Source organism: Rana temporaria, chromosome 8 (assembly GCF_905171775.1).
Source record: "Rana temporaria chromosome 8, aRanTem1.1, whole genome shotgun sequence".
Taxonomy (NCBI): domain Eukaryota; kingdom Metazoa; phylum Chordata; class Amphibia; order Anura; family Ranidae; genus Rana; species Rana temporaria.
Window position 1 is genome coordinate 18,172,650 of NC_053496.1, and position 27,393 is coordinate 18,200,042.

Here is a 27,393-nt window from a genome sequence, read left to right on the forward strand (position 1 = left end):
GCCACCCCCCCCCCCCCTACAGTTAGAACACACCCAGGGAACATACTTAACCCCTTCCCCACCCCCTAGTGTTAACCCCTTCACTGCCAGTGGCATTTTTATAGTAATCCAATGCATTTTTATAGCACTGATCGCTATAAAAATGCCAATGGTCCCAAAAATGCGTCAAAAGTGTCCCAAGTGTCCGCCAAAATGTCGCAGTACCGAAAAAAAAACCGCTACTCACCGTTATTACTAGTAAAAAAAAATATTAATAAAAATGCCATAAAAATACCCCTTATTTTGTAAGCGCTATAACTTTTGCGCAAACCAATCAATAAACGCTTATTGCGATTTTTTTACGAAAAATATGTAGAAGAATACGTATCGGCCTAAACTGAGGAAAAAAAATGTTTTTTTTTTATATATTTTTGGGGAATATTTATTATAGCAAAAAGTAAAACATTTTTTTTTTTCAAAATTGTCGCTCTATTTTTGTTTATAGCGCAAAAACTAAAAACCGCAGAGGTGATCAAATACCACCAAAAGAAAGCTCTATTTGTGGGGGAAAAAAGGACGTCAATTTTGTTTGTGAGCCACGTCGCATGACCGCGCAATTGTCAGTTAAAGCGACGCAGTGCCGAATCGCAAAAAGTGCTCTGGTCTTTGACCAGCAATATGGTCCGGGGCTGAAGTGGTTAAGTAAGTAGCTCTCATGCAATGATGGAATTCTCCTATAGTCAAGCATTGAAAGGCAGACCCTAACTCGAGCCAGGCACAAACTAGCTCTGCCTCATTCCGAATGACCAAAGATAGGATCGGCTCCTGGGACATCGTGTTCCCTGCATAATAAAGCAGCAGAACTACAGGGAGAGAAGTCGGACTTTGAAAAGGTGTAGTGTTTGTTAGTCCAGTAGTGTCTTTTCATGACCCAGAGGTGTAGTGTTTGTTAGTCTAGCAGCGTCTTTTCTCTCTGGGCTTAAAGTCACTTTTTTTGCCCAGAAACCAGGCTTCTCCCTGCCTCTTTCAGCTGCTAGTTCTGGGAACCATTGAGACTGGAGGGGTCTTTGAGCTCCACTGACAGATGACTAATGAGGATCCATAAAACCACAAAGAATAGCTGTGTGGAGCCTGTGCATCACATCTCTTCTCCCTGGGAAACTAATTGCTGTGAATTGTTAAGGGTAACATTATTTTTTTCAGGCAATCACTACCTCTCAATGCCCAAAATGAGCATGAAACAGGTCTTTTGACTGGACATAAAAGTTTAATGTCCCAATGTTGATCAAATTAACTTCAGCTATGTGACAATGGACTATATTTGTGAGAAAATAATGAAGGCCACAATAGGCTGCTTTATGCTCGGATTTCACAGTTCCAATGTAAAAATGTTTCTGTTGAACCAGATTATGCTGCATTTCTAAAGAAAGCAGGAGTAAAGTTGAATACTTTAAAATGAAATGTCATTTCACAAGCCTAGAGAACATCAGGGCGCTCTACTGACATGACCGTCCAGGGGGGTTTAGCTGTCATGGGCATAACGTCTGTGTGCTTAGAGTCACACTAGGAAGTTTACACAGGGCACACTTGAATAAAGTAATGAATCTCTATGCAAATGTGGCATAACACAAACAAGGAGGCAAACAGACTGCACACTTTGCAGATGCTCCAGAGGTTAGTAAATACCCTGTTTCCCCGAAAATAAGCCCTACTTCAAAAATAACACCTAGCGTTATTTTTGGGGATGGCTGCAATATAAGCCCTACCCCGAAAATAAACCCTAGTTAACGTCGTCATAAAAAACATGTAATCCGTTTTGTAAAAAGATTATATAATGTGCAGTGTGTCTCCTTTTTGTAACTTTGTTTTGGAAAATACCTTACTTACAGTGCCGCTGGGCGCTCACGTGACCGGCTGGAGATCTTCTCCTCTCCAACGTCAGCGGTCCCTTCCTCTGCAGTGCTCAGAGTTAAGAAGAGCTACGGCGGGTCACTGTGCTGGCTATCATGCTTTATTTTCGGGGAAACACGGTAAGGTAATTTTCCACTTTACAAAAGAACAAATACCCAATCACATGCAAATAAAAAAATTATTTTTTTGCATGTACATGGTTGGATGATAGAAGTCAGCAGAACTCCCATTCATTTAATAATGTAGCATAATCCCTTACCCCTTCAAGTCTAATGAGGACCTCCTAGGCCAAAAATAGCTGACATCCTTCAATACGTGGTGGGTTGTGAGGCATAGTGGGTGCAAAGATGGTGAAAGTCATTGGGCGCCAGACACTTCATGGATGTAAAAGTGTTTTTTTTTTTTCTTTTGACAGCCCTTTTATTTATTTTGGGGGAAAGAGGGTTAGGGCTAGGACACCCTTAGATATTTGCAAACTCAATTGGCAGACTCAGACTTCAATAGGACGACAGCCATACAGGGAAAGGCCCCAGCAAGGTGCCACTTCTGCACATGTAGGATTGCCGTCTCCTATGGCAACTGTCCTTTAACAGTTCCTAACTCAAATGTATCAGTTCTTTCAGCTCCACTACAACTGCTCCTTGTAGTTCAACACTAAGCTTCTGGTCTCTCACTAGACCCACTGATTCACTAAGCTCCTTCAAGGTTGACGGTGGTATAACCCCCCGCTTCTCTGCTGGGTCCCTAGGTTGGAACTCCAGATAGTAAACCTTTACCTCTGCTGACCGGCTCGGTCCCTAGCTTGACACACAAGGCTGCTCTGCAAGCATCTCCTCCGCTGGTTCAGTCCCTGACTTGATCACCGCCTCAAGTTTCCCAATTCTCCACCGTGCCCGTTTGGCGAGAATGATTCTGGTACTTGCTTCAGTTACTCACTGTGGTCCCTGGTAAAGGCAATCGATCCCTTTGTGGCAACAGCTTCCCTTCTACCTCCAACCACTGACAGGTTTTCTGGCCAACAGAACCATCACTTTTGGTTGGACTGCAAGTCACAGTCCCAACCCTGCGCTGCCCTCTTACTTCTAGATAGGCTCTCACACAGCCTGGCAGCCAGATGCCCCCAGGATAGGCCCAATCTCTGGCCGACACATGTCCACCCAAACGGTGATCAGGGAGGCACAGAACACAGATCCCCTGACCTTGCCCCAATATATAGGCTCTCCCAGCAGGCCAAGAGATAAAAGAAAACTCCTGCCTATTGGCTGGGACACCCACATACCCATAACCTGACCTTGGGTTGCTCTCTCGTATCTATTACCACCAAGTACCCGACCACCTATTGGTAGAAGAGAAAAGTTTAACAAGTCCAAGCTTAGTTCAATCAACCAAGATGACTACTCTTGGCAAGTAAATTTGTGAGGAGCTCCCGGACTAAACTCCAGGGTGCTACACCAAGCTCTCGAGCGAACGCAGATAAAGGTTGAGATAAAAAGGTTTTACATTAATAAAAGCTGATCATTGTATACATCCTTGCTAACATTAAATGGTTTGCCTCATCTCTGTAACTGATACATTCTGTTGCACACACTTACTGGCTGATCACCAGATGGGAGATATAACCCAATACCCCCAAAAATTAGGACACTAAAATCTACATGGAAACCGAATGCAATTATTTGCAAACCTCAAATCCACATTTTATTCACAATACAAAACAGAAATCATATCAAATATTTAAACAGGTTTAAACTGAGAAAATGTACCATTAAAAAAAAAAAGAAATTGATGGCAGAAACAGGTCTCAAAAAAGTTTGGACAGATTCATCTTCACCACGGTGTAGTATCCAATTTTCTTTCAACACTCTGTACACGTCTGGGAACTGAGGAGACCAGTTGCTGGAGTTTTGGGAGAGAAATGATGTCCCATTCTTGCCCGATATAGAATAATAACTGCTCAACAGTCCTGGGTCTTTTGTTGTATATTTAATTCCAAGATGTGCCAAATATTTTCAATTGGCGAAAGGTCTGGACTTCAGGCAGGCCAGTTTAAGCCCCTCAGACTCTTCTACTAGCCATACCACTGTCAGATTCAGTATGGAGTTTAGCATTAACCTGCTGAAATATGCAAGGCCTTCCCCGAAAAATATGTCATCTGGGCAGGAGCATATGCTGCTCAAAAACCTGGATATATCTTTCAGCATTGATGGTGCTTTTCCAGAATTGCACTCTGCCCATTCCATATGCACTAATGCAACCCACATACCATCAGAGATGCAGGCTATTGAACCAAGCAATGAGGACAAGCTGTAGGGTCCCTGTTTTTAGTCCAGAGGGCAATGGTTGCCAAAGAGAATGTAAAACTTTGATTTGTCGGACCACAGAACAGTTTTCCACTTTGCAAAACCATTTCAAATGAGCTTTGGTCTGGAGAAGATGGCAGCGTTTCTGCATCATGTTCAGATATAGCTTTTTCTTTGCATGATGGAGCTTTGCCTTGCATTTTTGAATGGCACCGTGTTCACAGACGGTGATTTATGGAAGCATTCCTGAGCCCATGCAGCGATTTCCTTGACAGAATCATGCCTGTTTGAGGCAGTGCCTGAGGGCCCAAAATGGGCATCGATTGCTGCATTTCGGCCTTGTCCCTTGCAAACAATTTTCCAGATTCTTTGGATCTTTTGATGATATGATAGATTTAAAGCAATTTTACATTTAAGAACATTATTCTGAAATTGTTTTGACATTTTCTACATGTAGCTTTTCATAGATTGGTGAACCTCTGTCCATCTTTACTTCAGAGGCACCCTGACTCTACAAGATGCTTTTTGTTATCCAGTCACATTACTGACATGTTGCCAATTAATATAATTAGTGGCAAATACCACTTTGCCAGCTTTTTGTTGCCCTGTCTAAACTTTGAGATGTGTTGCTGCCATCAATTTAAAAATTACCATTACTTTTTAAATAGTAAATTTTCTCAGTTCAAACACTTGATATGTTTTCTATTGCGAATACAATTTGTGTTTGAGATTTGAAAATCAATGCATCCAGTTTTTTTGTAGATTTTACACAGCGCTCACATTTTTTTTTTAAATTATGGTTGTAGAACAAAGTAAGTCCAAAAGATAAAATGAATGCAGCCATCACAGCTAAGAAATGGTAAGCTGCAATAACATAACAAGTTTGCTTTTGGATTCATGTCTGTTCAATAAGTTAATTAATTTAGTTGCCTCAGTTTTGTGAAAAAGCAGTACATAGGACCAAGACCTCAGGACTCAAAAGAAAAATTTCCCAGTAAATACAAAAATCTGATTTTCTTTATCGTACACTGAGGGACAAAAAAATTTGATTACACTTGGAATGTCAAAATGAGATTCAACAGAGGGATCAGCAGTAGCCACTGGGAGGTTCAACAAACTTAGGGAACATGCCACAAATGTATCTGATGGAATCAAAGCCCAATTTAGGCCAGAAGAAAAAAGGACCACACCAAAAACTAAAAAGGGAAATTACCACCAAGTAGACACTCCGAATCAACCCGGAGCTCCAGACCAAGACAAAGAATCACTTTGGAGAAAACATCCTCCCATCCTGAGAAACTGGAGGATCAACCAAATAGCCAACCAAAATAGGTGGAAAACACACTATCCAAACTAGACTAACAAGATGTGGGCAAATGTGTTACTGAGACAAATGCAAGGTAAAAAACAGATTCCTATGGGGACGTCTGGACAAACCATCCAAAAGAGGGAACCAGCCAGTCACCGCCTGACATCCTAACCCTTGACTACCGAGAAATCGAAGGTAAGAGATTACCTGACCAATTTCGCAACAAGACATAGGTATTAGATAACTCACTCTAACATTCCAACGGTTGGAAATGACATACATGGCTCTTAGAAACAGAAGCAAACTAACCTCCCAAAGGAAATGGTAGGATGCTAAATCCACACCTGCACAAAGGGAAGGCAGGGTATGAGGGTATATTGTAGCCTCGATTGGTGTGCAAGATTACCAGGGACCAGAAGAATGGAATGGGTTCTTAATATTGAACATCTGGATCAGATTCTGGGGTGTAAACATGTAAACTAGTCTTACCAGTTAACTATATGATTCAAAGAATCTACTAACCTACCCCTGATGGGAGTAGCATCCCCTGCCAAGGAGAAAGGGGTAGAAATTCCAATGCTTTCATTAGGAATTTTTCCCTTTTTAAGCATAGGAAAAAGGATAGAAAATTGTAGATCTCTGTCCAGTGATCAGGTCCCACGAGGGCCTCTGACTTTACACTCTCCGCAGTAAAACCAGCCTGCCAGTTGACCAGATAAATCCAGGACCCTCCAGAGATGGGTACTTGCTTACCTCCAAACAGGAAAAGAGGTAGTAAAGTTCTGAATCCTCATTCAGAGTAAACCCCCCAATAGAGATCAGCCCTTGGCTCTAAAAAAAACTGTTACAAATTACATACATTGTTGTCCAGTGTAGGGCGCAAATCACACAATTTGTAGCCGGGAAGGTTCCCAACCTTTCTGAATGTTTAAACCCTATAGCACACAGGTAATGTCCAAATACCGATCTACAGAGGAATCACCCAAAAATCTAGGGACTGTCTGTTCTGGTGAACCAGTTTCAAGGACTAGATACGCCAGTCAGAAGGCTCCTCCCCAGCTGAGGTGATGGAAGATCCCATCCCCCACCAATAACTTGGCAAACCATGTTAGAAAACAAGTGTCCAAAAAGTCCTTCTTGGAATCTTGCCCAGAAATCAGACTACCTAACACAGAGGAAGAGTCTGAAAAGGACTGAGATATCACACTAGAACATTCTTCAACAATCCCACATGGAAAAAGGAGGGAAACACTGCTACACACAGGAAAGAGTTCAAAAATCCAGAGGGAGTGGACTCCACTAGCAAAGACTTCAGCTCAATAGTCCTGTTTGATGGTGACCAAGGCGAAGAGCGCTAGACACTTGCCAACTTGCATCTATTTGAGGCTTACATTAGACAGGATGCTCAGCATGGAAGGGCGACTTGAGCATTCAAATGCTAGAAGGTTAGACTACCAAGGGATTCACCTGAATGAACAAAAGGTCCCCCCCTCTTAAGAAATTGGGGTTGCACCTTCAGACAGAATGCTGTGAAGAGGGGTTGGAGGACCTCTGGCTATGAGACCTATGACTTGAGTGGGAGGAAGGCTCTGACTGTATGTGATACTACCGCTGTATTAAAGGAAGGAGAAATAGGACAAATTAACTTGCCATGAGAGAAACAAGTTTTCATGATTGCAACAGGGCATCTGCTTGTAATGCTTGATGACAAGAGGGCCTAGCCCTTGGGAAGTCAGAGTCCTCTTTGAGGGATTTATACAAAAAATAATTCAAAATGGTATCCAAGTAGGGAATTCAACTTTCAGTAAAATACTAAAAAGAGAGAAAATACCATCAACTTGTGTGGTAGTATGTCCGTTAATGTAAAGTGACCAGATTTTAAAAATGAAATCTGGAAACACTTTTTTTTTACTAGTAAAATGGCAGCAATAAGCGACTCTGCCCATGCCCGCCGCCGCCCGGCTCCCCACCCTGGCTACTACTGGGTGGGGAGTGGAGGAATATGACTCCGCTAGGGAAGTCAAGGAGATAATTAGGCAGGTGGCTGGCCGGGACTTGAGCCAAGGCTGAAGAACATGCGAACGGAGCTGAATGGGCATGCACCCGAAACTGAAGAAATATTCCCTCCGCTCTAACCAGCACATTAATTAATTAGAAAGGGGCACAGATAATGGGGAAAAAAATACACGCCCCTAAGCTAGAAGGAGCGGCGGAGTGTAATTCATACCTCCCAACTTTTTGAGATAGGAATGAGAGACACCTAATAGCAAAAGAATGTAGTCATAGGACAAACCCCCTGACACACCCCCTTAAAGGAGAATTATACAAACAAAACTGATTAGTTAAACCGATTAGTGTTTTTTTTAACCACTACTATTTCTTTATATTGGCTTTGGAAATTTACAAATGCAGCAATTTAGAAATTGGGTGAAATGTTTAGCACTGGGAAGCACTTTTTGAAAGATTAAAAGTGCATTTTATATACAACCATATAGATCAGACCAAAATGAGGGACCCATGACGAGGAATGGAGGGACAATCCGTCGAAATCAGGGACAGTTGAGCGCTATGGTAATACAGATATTTTTTTCTTTTTAATTCTGCACTGACGGTCTTTGAAATTGCCCCAGCCCCTGTTCAAATCCAATCCGGTGACAGACTTGATCCTGGGACAGTGTCCTCAATCCGGGGACTGTCTCCGGAAACCGGGGATGTCTGGTCACCCTATGTTAATGTGGATTACTAAAACATATTTGGTAGGAAGAGAACACAGGGCAAAAAATTTGCTTTCAAAAGGAAAAAATCTCTGCCACATTATCCACAGAGACCCAGGATGCCACAGGTTGTTCATAGTCCTAATAAAGTAATAATTTAAACAGTGGGTGCAATGGAAAGCACTTTGCAGCTGTGGAAACACTAAAAGGCCCCATTCCTAAAACAACAGGCGGATCCTCTAAATGCAGGGTAGTACACATTGCATCAACTCGGTCAGAAACAACCCCTTGTAAATCGATGTCAGCAGCAGGTGGCTCAAAACCAGCCTCTCTAGTATACTGCAAGGATGATAAATCAGAAATGGTAACAGGAACACACTTTAGGTTAAAAAGGTACAGAAGAGTCAGAGCTAGATTCTGCCAGGGATGGGACTTGACAGGCTGTAACGTTCGGTGGCGATGGGCAGAGGGTCGCTGATTGCCGCAATTACTAGTAAAAAAGAAAATATGTTCCTGTATTTAATTTAAAAAAATCTGTTCACCTTACTGTAGCGGAGTACAATATTAAAATCCACGATCTCCGCTGGTAACCAGGGTAAATCCACAGTCAGTGCTGAAAAGTAATGCAATGTCCCAAATCCCCCCCAGTAACCGGACGAAACACAGCTCTGGGATTCAACTGACTTTTTATTCACAGGCTTCCATATTTATATAATTCCCCATGCAAGGGGCTTCCAAACAGCCAAACAGATTTAGCAGGGGTAATACAGTGAGGACCACATGGGGAACTTAACATTTTGGATAATTCTCCCATGAGGCATTGCTGCACGAGGGAACGGTCGGTTGATAGCTGGGGTCTGGGGTTATGTGTTGAGAGTTTGGTTTAAAACTGCCGAACACCGATTGGGCAACATAAAACGAAATACTAGAATGCCAGTGGCTTACGGCTGCTAGCATACGAATTACCATGCCCACATAGCATATAATACAGACAACCCTTTGACATGTAACGTCCAGCGTTCCAGAAGTGGCTAGGTTTGCCACACTTACCATACCACTAACTTAGGCACAATGCGAGGGGGGCGTGGCCAGCACGGCATGTGAACAGACGCTGGTTCACAGAGCTCCGCACTGATCCTGTAATCATCCGGTTTCCGGCACCTCAAACACCCGGATTTTTTCACCCTGGACGGTAGGGGAACCTCCCCCCAGCACCCTGCATTGCTCGGCTCACTCCCGGAGGGCATGATGACCCGGGGACAGAGGCAAGACGGTTCGAGGCTGGAAATCCAAGATGGCGCCGCCACGCCATCAGCCCAGAGAGCGCGCGGAGGGGACAGGGGGAAAGAAACTGTGAGTAAAGCCCCAAAAAAGAACAAGGAGGGCTCCGGGGACCCCCCCAAAGATATGAGGTACTATGCCCAGAAATTAACAGGGAAACCCCCGGAAACGAGCGCGCAGCCCATGGATGATTGTGCCCCACACAGTGACACTGAGATGGAGGAGGAAGAGAATGTACAGGGAGCAGGGGCCATATTGAATCATACTGAGAGCAGCGCAGGGCTGCAGTGGGATACTGAGGAGCCTGAAGTGGAGGGGGGAGACCAGCCCACTCTTGCTGCTATACTAAAGGCAGTGAATAAATGTACAGCCTCTGTAAATGGATTGCGGCTCAGATTTGGAAGTTTGGAGGAGGAGGTAGGCCTGATCAGACATGACATACAGAAAATGAGGGAGAGGACCACGGCTGTGGAGGGAAGGATCAGTGACCTGGAAGACAGAATGCCCCCATTGATTAGGGAAACCCAGAACACCTCGAGACTGGCCAGAGCGGTTGATATGCGCGCAGAGGATTTTGAGAACCGTCTCAGACGCAATAATGTTCGCATAGTCGGACTGCCAGAAAAGGTGGAGGGCCGTGACCCCACGCAGTTTGTGGAGCAATGGATGGCCGAGGTGTTCGGCAAAGACTCTTTTACTCACTTGTATGCGGTTGAGAGAGCCCACAGGGTCCCAAACTAGGCCTCTCCCGCCGGGCAACCCCCCCCGCCCGATCCTGGCCCGCCTGCTGAATTACAGGGACAGAGCAATTATACTGCGGCTGGCTAGGGAAAAGAAGAATGTCCAGTTTAACGGTACCCGGGTCTCATTCTATCCGGACTTCTCTGCGGCGGTACAGAAAAGCCGTGCCCGGTTCACAGAAATAAAGAAACGCCTGCAGAAAGTGCAGGCCCCTTATGCCATGTTATACCCTGCGAGACTCAGAGTCATTTTGAATGGTCAGGCTCACTTTTTTGAACACCCTGCTGACGCCTCGGACTGGCTGGATGCTAACGAAGGGGCACTACGACAGGTTAGGAGGCCCCATGCGGAAGAGGACTGATACTTGCTCACATTAGCGCACGAATTATCAAAGTTGCCCCTTGGATGAGGGTTATGCCGGAAACACACAACATCCTTTATTCTGTTGCTCTGAAATGCGAGTTCGGAAACACTGTTATTGTTGCACCCAGTACTGAGGAGAGCAGTGGCGGCGGCCACTGGTGCTGCTTACCTGGAAGGTCACAGGGACCTGTTGTCCCACGGTTTTAGGGGCTGCCCGTTGGCACCCCACAGTTTGAGTTTGCAAAGGCCCTGGGAGCAGGGGGGCACACACCCTTTCCAGGCGGTTGGCCTGCAGCGGAAGAAATTAGCGATGTGCTCGGATGCACGGATGTCTATCTTTGCTCTCTACGTTGCTTCAAATTACTCCAGAGCTTTTTTTGTCTTATTTTTACCTTTCTTTTCTTTTTTTTCTCATGGGAGGTCAAGCCTTTCCCTCTGCACCTGGCATGTCAGCCTGTTTCAATTGCCAGCCCGGAGGGGCGACCCATCTTTTTCTAATAGGGGGGCGGTGGGAGGCGGTAATGTTGGTGTTTTTACCCAGTCCGGTGACATGCAACGACCCCCCTGATGGCGAAGGTGACGGTATTGTCATGGAATGTTAGGGGACTGCAAGACCCGTTGAAAAGAACTATGGTCTCGTCCCTGATGAGAAAACAGTTGCCTGCTATTTGTGCCCTTCAGGAGACTCATCTGACCCCTGACTCTGTGTCCTGCATGGGATACCGGTGGGTGGGGAGGGCGTATCACTCCACTCACACCTCGTACTCTAGGGGGGTGAGTGTGCTGATACACAGCTCATTGGACTATGAGGAATTACAGGCTGAGGTTGATGCTGATGGTCGCTATGTCTTTATTATGTGCAAGTTGTTTGATTTCAAATGTATTCTTGCTTTTGTGTATGTACCCCCCCCTTATAACAACCAGGTACTGAGGGCTCTGGTTCAGTTCCAGGTGGGATTCCCGGAGGTGCCACTGTATGCCTTCGGGGATTTCAACTGTTACATGGACCCTCTGGTGGATAAACATCCACCGGGCGGGGACGGGAGGGGGACCCGCCGGACGGCTCTTAGGAAATTAGCGGAGGAGGTGGGGTGGGGAGACCCCTGGAGAGCTAGACACCCAGCGGATAAACAATTTTCATGCTTTTCTAAAACTTATTCATCCCTGTCTAGGATTGATTTATGTCTGTGCTCACATAATGCAGAGAAATATATTTCAGAAATGAGGTATGGTTTGAGAAGTGTATCCGATCACTCCCCGTTGATAGTGTCCCTGGAGGTGCGTCCCCCTTCGACGGTGGCCAAGGCCCCGTGGAAGTTGAATGCCTTCTGGCTGAGCCTTTTCCCATCACACGAGCACATTGAGGCCCGCATTGAGGAATACTGGCGCTTACATGCAGACACTAATGATGTGGTGGTCACTTGGGAGGCCTTCAAGGCTGTCCTGAGGGGCTTGTTTATCACTGAGATCCAGGCCGTTAAGGGGCGGTCAAATGCACTTAGGGAAGGGGTAGAACGAATGGCGGAAAACCTTGAGGCCAAATTTATTGCAGACCCTTCGGATTCAAACAGGGAGGCGTGGTTGTCGGCGCAGGATGCCCTGTACCGGGTCACGACCTCGGGAGCAGAGAGGAAGCGCTTTTTCCAAAAGGCGGCTTACTATGAGGAGGGTGAACACACAGGCCGTATGCTGGCCACCATTGCCCACGCCCAGCAGATGTCTCCCTCCATTGGAGCGCTACGCGCCTCGGGTGGGGGGGTGACGAACTCCCCGGACCAGGTCCTGGGGGAGCTGGTCGGGTTTTACTCCTCCCTCTATGAGTCCAGGGGTACATACTCCTTGGACTCGTTGGGGGATTATCTGGAACCTGTCCTGTTACCGCAACTGTCGACCCCGGATAAGGAGATGCTGGAGGCACCTCTAACTTTGGGTGAGCTACAGATGGCGACTAGCCTTTTCCCTAATTCCAAGGCCCCTGGAGATGACGGCCTCCCTGCGGAGGTATACAAACAATACGGGGAACTGATGCTCCCACACCTCTTGAGGGTATTTAATGCCGCAAGGGAGGTGGGCACTCTCCCCAAGTCGATGACCAGGGCAAACATTGTCTTGATCCTCAAACCCGACAAAGACCCGCTTGACCCGGGATCCTACAGACCGATTTCCCTATTACAGAACGATGTAAAGATTCTCGCCAAGGTCCTGGCGGTCAGGCTGAATGGTGCCATTTCTAATATTATTCATTCTGACCAGTCGGGGTTTATGCCGCAGAAATCGACGGCGATAAACTTGAGGAGACTCTTTCTCAATATGCAATCTCAGGCGGACAACATGGGAGACAGAGCCCTACTATCTCTTGACGCACACAAAGCGTTTGATAGTGTTGAATGGGAGTATCTTTGGGCGGTGATGCGAAAATTTGGGTTTGGAGAGGGCTTCATTTCCTGGGTCCGACTCCTATACTCTTCCCCGGTGGCGGCGATAAGGGAGGGTGGTAGGGTGTCGCGCACTTTTGACTTGCACAGGGGCACGAGGCAGGGGTGCCCATTGTCGCCTCTCCTCTTTGCCCTGGCCATTGAGCCTCTTGCGGTCATGATTCGGGCAGATCCTTTGATTCAGGGATTCCATTTTGGAGACCTGCACGAGAAAATTATGATGTATGCCGACGATACCATGCTGCTTCTAGGGGACACGGCCGGGTCGTTGACGCAGGCCATGACGGTGGTCCGACGGTTCGGCGTTTACTCGGGCCTGACTATTAACTGGACCAAGTCCTCCTTGCTACTGCTTGATCGACGATCTATCCCGCCCGTGAATAATATACAAGATATCCCGGTATCTGAATCTTTTCGGTACCTGGGTATCCAAGTCACGGCATGCCCACTAGACTACATTAAACTCAACCTTACCCCGCTGATTAATCGCTGTAGGGACCGGGTCAAGGTGTGGAGCAAACTTAAACTGTCACTGGTTGGTAGGGTGAATCTAATAAAAATGATCCTTATGCCACAACTGCTATACATATTACATAACTCCCCGATGGTCATCCCTCTGAAAAAATTTAGAATTATTAATTCCCTCTTCCGCTCATTAATCTGGTTAGCAAAACCTCCCAGGGTCAAATTGGAACAACTGCAATGTCCAAAGGAGGCCGGCGGGTTGGCATTGCCCAACCCCTGGCTCTACTATTTAGCCTCCCAGGCGCAGCATATTGCGAGAGTGTCTGCCCCCCAAGGGGACCTCCAGTTGAACCTGAAGGACTCTTCGGTTCGCCTGCTCAGGTTCACGACCGGGACGGAGGTGGCGGAGGGATTGGAAGCATTGCAGTATGCGAAATCCAACAGACGGTTTCCCACATATGTCCTCATGCAAAAGGTCTGGAATAAGATCAGGATGATGCAAGGCGTGACAGGGTTCACAAAATACAGCCCCATATGGGACAACCTACACTACCGAGAGATAGCTAAGATACCGTACGGATCGAGATGGAAAGGGCATGGTATATCCGCAATGTCACACATTGTAAGGGCGGGCAAGCTGAGACCTTTTGCAGAACTCAGGGAGGACTTTCAACTCCCTGCGTCCATGCAATTTTATTACCTACAACTCAAACATGCATTCGATGCACAGCAGGAGGATGACATATGGGCGTTGAATGCAGCCCCGGTATTTAATTACTTATTAGACGTGTCCACATATAAGGGTTTTATATCCAACTGCTACGCTATGTTGCTAAACCTCTTCCTACCGGGTGCCCCGCATAAGGCGGTGGCGCAGTGGGAACGGGATGTGGGTGCGTTTGAGGATGAGCAGTGGGAAGAGGCCTTGCAGGCGATCCCCGCCTGCTCCCTGAACGTGGCACATAGACTATCACAACTTTATATCCTTCTACGGGTACACTATACGCCGGCCCGGCTGGCGCGGATGGGACTGGAGGTGGACCCCTGCTGCACTAGATGCTGCAGGGACCATGGTGACCTCATTCACCTTCTGTGGCGATGCCCGAAGCTCCACTTGTACTGGTCGGGGGTGGTGGATTCGATTAATAAGGCCTTTCAGGCCCAAGTCCCTTTGGATCCCAAGGTCTGTCTTCTTGGGATCACGGAGGGTATCCTGGCAGAGGCTATCCCTAGACAGGCTATAGGCAGGGCTCTGTTCCAGGCCCGCCTGATGATACTAAGACACTGGAAGGACACTGAACCCCCAACAGTGCAGGAATGGATTACACAAATGGGAGTCACTCTTAGATTAGAGAAGGTGGTATATCAGAAACGAGGGTCGAGCAGTAAATATGAAAAATGATGGGCGAAATGGCTGGATGCTCCTGGGTTGGCCCCAATAGACTTGGTGTATGACAGACTGTTCTAAGGCCGCTGCCGGCTGAATAGGGGACGCCCTTACGGGCCTCGGAAGGGATAGGGAAGGAATTGTCTCCTGGAATCCTTACAAGGTGTTGGGGATTTGACTGTAATACACTGCTTGGTTTTTATGTGTACTCTCCCATGCAATGTTCAATGTTCTAAAAAGCTCTGGAGAATGTAAACTGTATTTTTTTTTATACATGCTCAATAAAAGACCTTTGTTTGAGAAAAAAAAAAACTTAGGCACAATGCTTCCTGAATAGGTTATTTGCAAGTTGTAGTTCTAAAAAATGGGTCATCTAAAATGCATATAATTCAGGCTTGGTTAACAAAAAAAATATGCACAACCAGCCTTGGATCTATGCCTTCCAGGGCTTGTATCTGCCTTCTATAATACTGAATATGGTCATTGTGAAGAAAATATGAATAACAGTGGGATTCATAGATTGACAAAACAATCATTTTACCATCAGAGAAACCAATAAGGACTCCCCTTGGCAGGGAAAGGTATCATTTAAAAAAGTTTTCCTGTTGAAAGGATTTTTCTTCCTCCTCCAGCTTTGTCTGCCGTTTGAAGGCCTATGCAGTTAAATGCTCTTTAGCCTTTTAAAGCCTTTAGAGGAAAAGACTTATCAGCTTCTGTTTTCAGAGGCACTAAATCTGCATTATGAGGCCATGCAGTTAAAGGGATTTAAAGGCCTGACTTTAAACCTCTTCCCTCTATGTTTATCTGACACTGAATGGCTCCTGTTGCTCGGCTGGAAATGTCGATCTATGCAGCTTTAAGAGGGGATTACAGGCAAGAAAAGAAGCACTTTCTCCCCCCTCCCCATATATATGTTCTCACTTTCCCGTTTCCTACTGTCTGGAGGAGTGGTGCTAGACAATGGTGAAAGATGGTTCCCAAAACCTTGAATAGGGACACTGTTGGTGGTAGCATTCATTCAAAGTGAGCTTCAGTGTATTGTCCACCCCAATCAGCCGATCAGAATAGAGTGTGCTGGTGGCTGCCAAAAGGTTAGCAGTGCCGATGAAAAGAGTTAGTCATTATTCACTGCTTTTACAGAACTCTGCTTTTGTGCCGCTCAGCCCATCATTTCACTATGGAGGTCCGGATCTGCGGCTGGGTGCTCCCTGAAAATGGCCAATCCGTGTGAATGCAATTCCACAAGTAGCAGAGCAGCCTCGCATCCAGGACTCGCCCCCGTCATGGAAGACTGAGATGCCAGAGCACTTTCTTTTTTTTTTTTGGCAAATGTCACATTTTAACGATGCCCATCACAACATCTCTGACCCAAAGTTAACACTAAAACTACAGTCATTTTCGCGCCCTTTCCGTCAGGCCATCGTGGGAGGTCTGAGGTAGCCCGAATTTAGTTTATTGAAGCAGACAGTGTGCTACAAGAAGGAAAAATGACAAAGAAGAGGAGAATTCAGCTGGGTTCTACTGTTTGTAAATGAGTGCTTTACAGTAGTAGGACAATAATGGAAAGACAAAGGAAATAGGAGAGTTAAAAGCACAACTGCTATTTAACAAAGGAAGACAGGGATGTTTGCAAAAGCTTGACACTCTATGTTTTCAGGTCACAATAAAGTTTTATGACCATTAAAAGACCAAGAATGCAGGCCAGGTACATTTTACATTCCAAGGGGGTCCAAGGAAACTGCAAACATGCTTTATCCTACAGTAAGACGCGTTAATATTTTTTATGTTACATGGTTTAATAACCAACAGGATTACGCCAATAAAAGAGCAATAACCATCTAGCACAATATCAAATTTGCTGCATCATTAAAAAGATGGATTTTGATATGTTGCTTCATTTTGTCATATCAAATATGACACTGCATATGTGCAAAGTACAGCGACTAAAAAAGCAAAAATTTATCTCTTATGATCTGAATTCAATAAATTGGCAATTTACTGGTTGCTACTGTATAGAGAACTTAAAGTGGAGGTTCACCGAAAAAGTAAATTTTTAACATTAGATTGAGGCTCGTTTTGTCAAGGGGAATCGGGTGTTTTTTTTTTAAATCGAAGTAGTACTTACCGTTTTAGAGATAGATCTTCTCCGCCGCTTCCGGGTATGGGCTGCGGGACTGGGCGTTCCTATTTGATTGACAGGCTTCCGATAGGCTTCCGACGGTCACATACATCGCATCACGATTTTCCGAAAGTAGCCGAACGTCGGTGCGCAGGCGCCGTATAGAGCCGCACCGACGTTCGGCTTCTTTCGGCTACTCGTGACGCGATGTATGTGACCATCGGAAGCCTGTCGGAAGCCTGTCAATCAAATAGGAACGCCCAGTCCCGAAGACCATACCCGGAAGCGGCGGAGAAGATCTCTCTCTAAAACGGTAAGTACTGCTTCGATTTAAAAAAAAAACACCCGATTCCCCTAGACAAAATGAGCATCAATCTAATGTTAAAAAAAAAATTTCGGGTGAACTCCCGCTTTAACATTTTCTTGCAATGCATTAATGCATACGCATGAATGAGTTGCTTGTAAAAAAGTGCCGCTCACATGCCTTGCATTGATAACATAACAACAATCAAAAACAGGGGGGGGGCAGTTACCTTGATTTCTACCCCACTCAAATCCTATTAATACAGGGAGGTAAACTGGGATCATCTATATTAATTGCAATATTAGGCCCTACCCTTACATGTCATAATTCACAGGGGCAGGGAAATAAAAAGGGAGAAAAAAAAAAAAAAAGAAAAAGTTGCTGTGTGCAACAGGCGACTTTTGTATTAAACAAATACTCTGAAAAACTGCAGTGTCAGAGTGGCATGCATGGGGTGAATGGGATAAGCAGCCATTGTCGAAGACCCTGTGTATAACACAGCACAAATAATGACAAAGGCACAGCAGAATGAGAAAAGACATTTGTCTCTGTTATTGTCCACAACATTTAGGCTGAGTGAATATAACCTCTTCAGCTTGCTTAAGTAACAAGATTTTCCTCGATCATATCGAATAGAAATAAATAAATAAATTATATATATATATATATATATATATATATATATATATATATATATATATATATATATATATATATATATATATATATATATATATATATATATATATATATATATATATATATATATATATATATATATATATATTTCTGCACACTTTAAATAGCTTTTAAATTAAGAAAGAGGTTTACAAGCGAACTATCTTGAATGACAAATCAGCCTAACATTCAAAGCATTTTGTTTCTTTTAAAAGCATTTCATAATATTATGACCATTATTTGCAGATAGTGCAACCTACAACAAAGATTTAACGCTGCAGTCTAGTCATAATAGGCGATTTCCTCTGGGTCGGTGAAAAAAATAAAAAAAAACAAACAAACAAGACACAAACCTAAATTAACACCTCCTTTTTCCTTATCGGATGATGATGGAGGGTCAATGACCATCAGGGTTTTGTAGAAGTAGGCTAAATGGCGCAGGTAGTTCTATCCTGAAAGGCTGAGGACCTCTAGTGGCAGAAAAGAACTACTGTGTGTGGTGGGAGGAAGCTCTGGTGTGAAAGCAAATATTGTAGCAAAGGCTGCTTTTAATTGTTACCAATAATGGACTTTTAATCAATTTATTTATTTTTTGATTGCTGGAGTACAATTTTACATACTTTTAAAATATACAGAAAAACCTTGGATTGCGAGCATAATTAGTTCCAGAAACATGTTTGTAATCCAAAGCACTTGTATATCAAAGCAAATTTCCCCATAAGAAATGATGGAAACTCAAATGATTCGTTCCACAACCATTTATTCATAGGGCCTTCAGTTTATAGTCCATATAAAAAGATCATAGCAATGTGACCAGGCTGTGTAACCATAAAATGTCCATCCACAAATGGAAGCAAAATCCAGCAGACGCTACAGAGTGTAAAAGAGAAGAGAGGCGCCTCTTAGGCCGCGTACACACAATCGTTCAAAACCGATGAAAACGGACTGAAGGACCGTTTCATTGGTCCAAACCGATCGTGTGGGGGCCCCATCGGTCAGTTATCCTTCGATCGTTAGTATGCAAAAGCATCGGTCAAAAGGCTGTGCATGCTCAGAATCAAGTCGACGCATGCTTGGAAGCATTGAACTTCGTTTTTTTTCAGCACGTCGTGTGTTTTACGTCACCGCGTTGTGACACAATCGTTTTTTTAACGCACATCAGACCATCAGTCAGCTTCATTGGTTAACCGATGAAAGCGGTCCTCCGGACCGTTCTCATTGGGTGGACTGATCGTGTGTACGCGGCCTGAGTGAAATAATATGTTGCTAAATATTGTATCTTCATTAAATGCAACCATATTGCTACACTTGGAGGCATGACTCTTTTATACTCAGTTGTGACAGGATGCTACTCTTATATCAAGACGTTGCTTGTTTATCAAGTCAAAATTTTGTTAAAAATTTTGCTTGTCTTGCAAAATGCTCTCAAACTAAGGTTTTACTGTATATAGAAAGGTTAAAAGTCACTGTCCGTTGTCATTTTTTCCTACCACTTCCTGTACCAATGACTATCACCCAAGTTGTCTCAAGCTTTTCTCACAAAATATTCACAAATACTCATAACCACATACAAATACCCAACCTAGCGGATTCTAAAGCTGACCACACCCCGCTTGAATTTTAATTGATTCCGGCTATATAGGCCGAAATTGGAGCTACAGGTGGCTCTGCTGTCATGGTTCGGGAATTCAGAGAGCTGCAACTGTCTAAATAAAACAGATGGTACTGTGGATTTCCGACAGCCATGTTACGTAGCATGGATTGGGCAATCAAGTGTACAAGATCCAAACTTGTATGGCTAGCCTAATTACGAAGCTTACATTTCTCTCGTTCAGTGTGGTAGACTGAATAACACAAAACCAGCCAATTCCCAGATTCACGCCAACAGCGTGGATGGAGGAAATTCCGTTGCTGGGCATTTTATTTAGGTACCATGGCTGCCTGAATACAAAGGCGCTGCTTAACAAGTGACTGGATCTGCTAGGATGCAGTCACGGTTTGCCTGACAAATTTCCACCTGCTTCAGAAAAATTTCAAATCAATTCTGTTAAAATATAAGCTGTCTTTTGTAAAAAAAAAAAACACCCAAGACTGTACATAACAGTTCTGCTAAATGTGTTTTAAAAAGCGGAAGTAAACCTATCGATTTAAGTTTAAAAAACCTGTTACATTCCTGGCAATGCCGGAAATTCTAACTGACAAATTGGTTTAGAAGGAAAAAAAGTTTGGGGCTTTATACGAGGCATATGACAGACCATAATGTACAAGAGTATAATCTATACTCTCATACATTATGGTCTGTCATATGTCTCATATAAAGTCCCAAACTTTTTTCCATCTAAACCAATATAGGGATGGAGACACACCTTTTGTGCCTCATATAGTCCCACCCATATAGTCCCACCCTTTTTTATTTCTAACTGACAAATTGGTTGTGCTCACAACCAAACTGTCAAACCATCCAATGGCTGGTGCCATAACTGATCACATGTGCATCATCATGGCAGCTAAAGATTAAACAAGGCCAATATAGCAGATTCCTTGGCTGAAAAAGATAGGGGGTTTACTTTCACTTTAAGTGCTTCACCAGATACCCGAGGAACAGATAAATGTTGACAGAATAGCCTGAAAATGTGATGAGGTAAACCGATCTAATTTGTTAATGGACAGGCAACTGAGAGTCTCAGAATAATTGATCCATGCATGGCATGGCGAGTACAGGGGTGATTTTTTTCCCCAATTTCCCAGGCCTTCTGATGCCTATACAAGAAATTAGAGGTGTGAGCATCACTGGGGCTGGAAGGCTCAGACAGGACTAAAAACAAGCCTTATTTGCTCTTCTGAACTTTTTTTTTTACTAGTGTTGGAGAGCATTACCATTACCCCGTCCAGACAGGAAGTGAATGGAAATCTTTAAAATAGACAAAAGAATTAAAACCCTGACAGGGGCTCAATCCCTTTTACACTTTATCCAAAACAAAATACATGTTGGCTAAAGAGGGCTTCAAGAGAGGCCAGAAATACTGAAATTATCCATTAGAGGTGTAAAATGACGAGGGTGGTAAGATTAAGGGGTTACTTTAAGAACATTTATAATATTACAAATCAAGTCCCTTACCTTTCTGATCCAATGTAATACAGAATATATACAAAATGAGGTGTTGTGGCAAAATATATATTGGAGAACTAGCAGATCGTGTATACCAAGTGAGAAAAATTAGCTGCACACCAACATCCGCCCAACAGGTTTATTGAAAAACTGCCACCAGGACTAAAACAACGGACCAGGGGGTGACAACGTTTCACACATACATTGTGCTTCTTCAAAATCCAAAGGAATATTTTTTTATTCATGATATTTTATGGCGCCAATACCTTTACATTTGCCTATTCTCCTCTTATTTTGATAAGCAAAACTAAAAACATTCTGAACGACAAAACAATACATGTGTGTAACCACATTTAAAAAAAAACAACTGATACCACAGAAAAAAATACATATAAAAGTGAATACAAATATTTGTATGGAGGACACCAAAACGCATGCGTCTTAAAGGGCGAACAACAGAAACGCATGCGATATATAGTGTCCACCAAAACGTCAGCACAATACAAAAAAGATAATCGGCACAAAAATGTGGGGAGATGTGAAAACCGCCCTGATAAATATCAGTGGCAGACTTGAATATAGTACAGGGCTAAAAATAACCCAATAAAACCATATTCTAAATAGTTGCCTGAACCTACCTAATCACAACCCCTGACATACAGATAAGTATATGTAGGCAAATAGCCAAAAGGCTCCTGGGGGCCCAAATGCACATGAAGTTAGAGTGGGGAGACACCATATTATACATGCTACTACTTGGTTCTAAAAATGCCTAACATCCCACTCAAAATTTAAGCCAGAGGTAATGCGGCTCTGGAGCAGATTATGTTGATGTCCCAGTTAGGCTGCCAGTGCACCTAACCTGTGCTAGGTAAAGCCTCATACACACGGACGGACTTCAAAAACGTTTCCGTGGATTTTTATTCGAAGGGCGTTGGCCATGAATTTGGAATGTATACACACGGCAAGACCTTTTCAGCAAACTTTCCCAAAATCACGTGGTTTTTCAGCTCTTTACCGCCACCCTTTGGTCAACTTCTGTATTGTCGTCTGATCTTTGCATTGGTTCTGAGCATGCGTGTTTGTACTTTGGACTTAAGTCCGATGGATTTCTGTACACATGGCAAAAATTTGCACCATAGGACTTTTGTTGCCGGAAAGTTTGTCTGTTTGCAGAGAAAACTTTTGTCCGATGAAAACCGAAAAAGTTTGTCCGATGGAGCATACACACGGTTGAATTTTTTTAAAAACCTGCTAATGTTGAAGTTTGTTGTCCAAAAAAATCAGATCGTGTGTATGGGCCTTTAGACCAGTGATGTACTAAACTTATTTTTGAAAGAAGTTATATGGACTGGTCAGCAGCATGAATATGTTAACCAGAGGAAGACTAGGGAGATTATACAAAATTTCGTAGATCGTCTACAAATCAGTTTAATCCACCAGACATTAAACATTTTGTAAGGAAGTCAAGCAAATAAACAAGAAGCGTATAAAATGACCACCTTACTTACCTATTTAAAACATAACTTAGAGCCTTCTGCCGTATTCCTGAGTAGGTGGATGGGCTAGATTCCCACGCAATTAAATTGGAAGCATCGTGAAAAAGATGAATGTTCACCAAATCAAAGGCACTGTATAGGAGGGGAGAAGGCAACTGTTAATAGTGAAATGATAGCTGCCAATACACTCTGCAGTGTAAATATCATGAATTCACCCTCAGAGTTAAAGGAGTTCTCTAAGCTAAAACTTTTAACCCCCCGCTGTGCCGGGCTGTAAAACTATACAAAATAAACTTTCACTTACCTGCCTACGATCCCCCGTTGTTCCGATATCGCCGTCCAGTTCTCCGGTCCCGGTCTGTTCCACTTCCTGCGGGTCGGTGACTCACAGTGCGCTCAGCCTATCAGCGGCCGCGACGGGACATTGCTGTGGCCGCTGATAGGCTGAGCGCACTGTGAGTCACCGACCCGCAGGAAGTGGAACAGACCGGGACCGGAGAACTGGACGGCGATATCGGAACAACGGGGGATCGTAGGCAGGTAAGTGAAAGTTTATTTTGTATAGTTTTACAGCCCGGGCACAGCGGGGGTTAAAAGTTTTAGCTTGGAGAACTCCTTTAAGAAATAGACTGTCAGAAAATTAGATCAAGTAAATATTGAGACCAGCCTTTTTCAACCAGGTTTCCTTGACCCCCCAATGTATTGATGCATGGGGTCAACGCCCATTGGCAGAACCAATGACATAAACTCAATAATCATTTTACTTTTAAATGTGGCATTTTGACCACCACTGTAATGGGAGGCATTCTTCCTACTTGTATCCCATGTAAGGGGCATTTGGTTCCACTAACCTCCTATGAATTGCTGTTAGCAGGGTGTGACGGGAGTCACTTTAGGCGGGGGGCTTGTGGAACCCAGAATCCCTTTGAGAGGTTGGGAAACTCTTGTTTCAGCTCCCCATGCACCTCCTATGTCTAAGTCACCCTGTGTCTATTAGGGGCACAGGGTGGCAGAAAAGCCTAGTCTGATCTGTATGCTGTGTGTGCGCGTGTGAGTGTGGATATAGATATATAGATATAGAGAGAGCTATCTCATACTGTTGTGGACTGGTTGCTGGGTCGTTTGGGGTGTGGCTGTATTCCATTGTTCTATTGTTTGTGTCTGCCTTGTGAGCAAGTATTATGGCATGTAGGTCTACGTGGATTAGCTGCGAGTGTGATAGGGGAGCAGCCCCCCCCCAAAGACAGTCTACTATTGGATAGTTTAATACCTGTGTGTCATGCTACTGGAAAAAAAAAAAAAACAGAAGGGGGGATCCGTTCCCTTCTACCTGGGCAGATCGGATTGGAGGGCCAATATAGTAGAGTGTGCTGTGCCCCGTTTGCTCTGCATATGCAGAGTGGACATGGACATGTCATCTGCCTGCTCTGTTCATTGTGGCCCGCGACCAGTTAACAAGTCACTTAAGTGGCCCTCGCTCCTCAGAAGGTTGGGCACCCCTGGTCTAGTTATTGGTTGTCAACAGTTTGGAATATCTGATATCTATATTCAGACTGGGAGGAAGCTGTATATGACAAAAGCACTCAAGCGGAGTGTGGGACATTTCTTTACACAGAGGTTCTCCAAGACTTGAACATTGCAAGGGTTCCTCTGGGATAATGTTTTGGAGAAAGACTGAATAACCATTTCTGAATTCTTGGATGATTTATGCACCATGATTCTGATGTTAAATTTAAAGGTATAACAGTGAATTGCAGTGCAAAATGTAATCTGCTGTTTAACTTTATGCTCTATTAGACACTTCAATATTCTCAGAATCTAAAGGTGCCAGACGTAAATGAGAATGTAATGAGAATGGAAGCATGATCCGTTTACCATGTTTAGATTCACGGGAAATTACTACTGCCAATATAACAGAAAATGAGGAAGGTAGGGTGGGACTCAACACATATAATTTAAGGGTTTAAGAAATACAAAATTCAGAGATATTTAAAAAGAAAAAAAATATTCAAGATTTTTATTTAACACATATAAAATGTAAATTACTTCCACATGGCTGTACTGTTAATTTAAAAGTTAAGGATTAGGATCACAGATGTAGTTTTTCATACAATTTGAGTAAAAACAATGACACCACACAATGGTTAATTGAAATAATGTTATCGTGTACTGTCATTTTCCAATGCCAACACAGTGTCCTCCGATATTTAGTTCCTATCTAGAGGCCTTAACCCCATAAATATTGCTCTTTAATAACTTGCCCATAAATGTTTTGTATAGACAGGATGTGCCTAGAAACTGATAAGCAGTTAAAGTGGATGTAAACCCTCTCATATACCCTGTGAAGTGGACAGCCTCAGATGACAGGAATGAAACAAATCTCCATAACATAAGTTTTACTTGTTTATTTGCAGTTTTTCCCTTTCTACACTCTTTGGAACGTGCACATTAGAAATACTTCTTCCTCTTCCAACAGTACATAGGTATGGGTGGGGAGTCTTGGCTTACACTGTGTGAGAGCTGATTGGAGGAAAGATGGACACCCCCCCCCCCCTCCCTCAACATAGGCAGAGAAACGAAAGGACATGCAGAGCTATAGTCTAATAGACGAGCTCTGAGCTCATCTACCTTTAAGCTCCCTCCCCGAGAAAAAAATTAATCTGCTGTTATTTCGTGTGTTGGAGAACTTGTCAGAAGTTATCATGCTGATAACAGAGGAACGAAGCAGCAGAAAAAACGGCACTTAGAGCTTTGGAGAGAAACAAGTAAACGCTACAGATGTATGTGACTAGATCATATTTCATGAATGGGGTTTACAACCACTTTAAACTTCTTTGGAGCTTAAATTTTGCAAATTAAAAGGTATCCACACTCACAATTTAAAACCTGCTTTGTTTATGGAAATGGAATGTCACATCTTTTGAAAATAATAAAATATATTGAAAATAAAATACTATTTTTTTTTATCTGGAAGCATCAGTTTCTAATCAGAGAATTACCTAAAGTTTGGGAAAGTCACACAAAGCATTTGCAATATGGCCTGTGTGGTCCCTTTATGGTCTATCATGGCTACTATAGGCCTAAGGGCCCATTCTCACTATTAGAGTGCACAAACAGGTTTAGGGATTGGTGTTCTTAACAACTGCCAAGCTCTGTGGTATGTTATGTTGCAAACATTTCTGCAGGTACATTTTTTTATGCATTCTGGTCAACTGAAATAAATGGGCTGTCCTACTGCAAAGCATGTTAGAAAAGTGTTAATACATCAGTAAGAATGGGCCCTAATTAAATCTGATATTTTTAAATGAACCTGTAGTCATTTGACCTCTCCATTCACTTAAACCCCCGGTACAGTCAGGCAGTTAACTCCTGACAAGTGGCGGCCCGTCCATTAGGGGCGCCGCCCTCTCTCTGCTCGCCCCCCGCTGTATGTAGTGGATAGATTCCTGCATAGCATGAATCTATCCACTGCCGCCTCAGCAGCCCCCTATTCATGTGTTTGGCCCTTTTAGGGCACCAGATGCATGAATTACAGCGGCCAATTAGAGCTGGAGGCTTTCAAAATAGGGTAGGCTCGGGTCGCAGAGGATGCTTCTGGAAACCAATCAGGTGTGTTGCAACAGCGAATGAATATTCACTGTTGCAACATGGATCCTCCTCCCTGCCAATCGGGAAGCAGGCATGAAACCCGTTTCCAGATTGGCCAAAATGTCTGCCGACCCTATTGGACGCCTAGAACCGGGAGGAGCAGAGAGGAGATGCATCGCGGAAGCTACTCCAGGAGTAGACAACGGAGCAGATTTCCCCCAAGCCCACCACGCTGGAAGATGGCATCAGCTCTGGATTGTTTGATGCCCCCCCCAAAAAAAAACACCAGCCAACCCTCCGCTCCTGATGGCCTAAATGTCAGTCTGTTAAGCCTATGACATTACTTTATGCCAATAAAAGCACTTTGAATCATACATACTGAAAATTGTCATCTTCCAGGCAGCACACAAAGCTTCTTGTTTACCTTGACGAGGAAGAATAATTTTGAAACATACAAAATTACTATCTTTTTTTTTTTTTCATTCTAGAAAGTGAAATTGTGACTGTGTAAAGATATGATTAACGAGGATTTAATTAAACGCCACATTTCCTGTAATACTGGTTAACTTCCTTGAACTATTCATCCGCAAGATCTTGCTTTGATTTGAAATGTTCAGAACTAAGGCAGGTTCTCAATCATAAAAAATGCTTTTGTTTAATGACAATATCTGTGTGCCATAGATCTTACACAACGTACCAGTCTGTAATACACCACCGCGTTCGAATAAAGCCTTTCCTAGATGATTTGCTCTGTAAAATAAACACAATATGCAAGAAGTTTGATTAATATAATGCAGCAGATGTGTTGCTAATTAGGAAAAAAAAATATACGATTCATTTCACAGCTCGGAGAGTAGACAAACTTGGTTAGTGTCTCAGGAGTTTATTATTATGATATCAGTCATACATTAGCAAAAATTATGGTTCAACAATATAAGCTTTGGTGCTAATGGGTAATTTCCGGCTACATGTGAAACTAATCAGTATATCACCAAGACTCCTTTGGGCTCTTTCATACGGGAGGCCCGTTCAGATCCGCCTGCCAGTTTTTTAGGCAGACCTGAATGGGCGCTCCGTGCTCCTCCATGGAGCCGCGGATGTCAGCGGTGACATGCCCGCTGACATCCGACCCGCTCCGATCCGCCAAAGTGTGATGGAGGAAAAACTTACTTTTCCATCCGTCTGGTGGATCGGATCGGGTGAACACGGAC

At 43.8% G+C, this 27,393-nt stretch overlaps 1 protein-coding gene across 2 annotated transcripts in view; it reads right to left on the minus strand.

The window, feature by feature from the left end:
• INPP5A (inositol polyphosphate-5-phosphatase A) overlaps window positions 1-27,393 on the minus strand; it is a 599,826-nt gene that overhangs the window by 238,133 nt on the left and 334,300 nt on the right. For both annotated transcript variants that reach the window (XM_040361359.1, XM_040361360.1), the window contains exons 7-8: window positions 26,880-26,932; window positions 22,607-22,726 (exon numbers count right to left, since the gene is read on the minus strand). In XM_040361359.1, coding sequence (XP_040217293.1) covers window positions 22,607-22,726; window positions 26,880-26,932 — 173 coding nt within the window. The remainder of the gene's footprint in view (window positions 1-22,606; window positions 22,727-26,879; window positions 26,933-27,393) is intronic.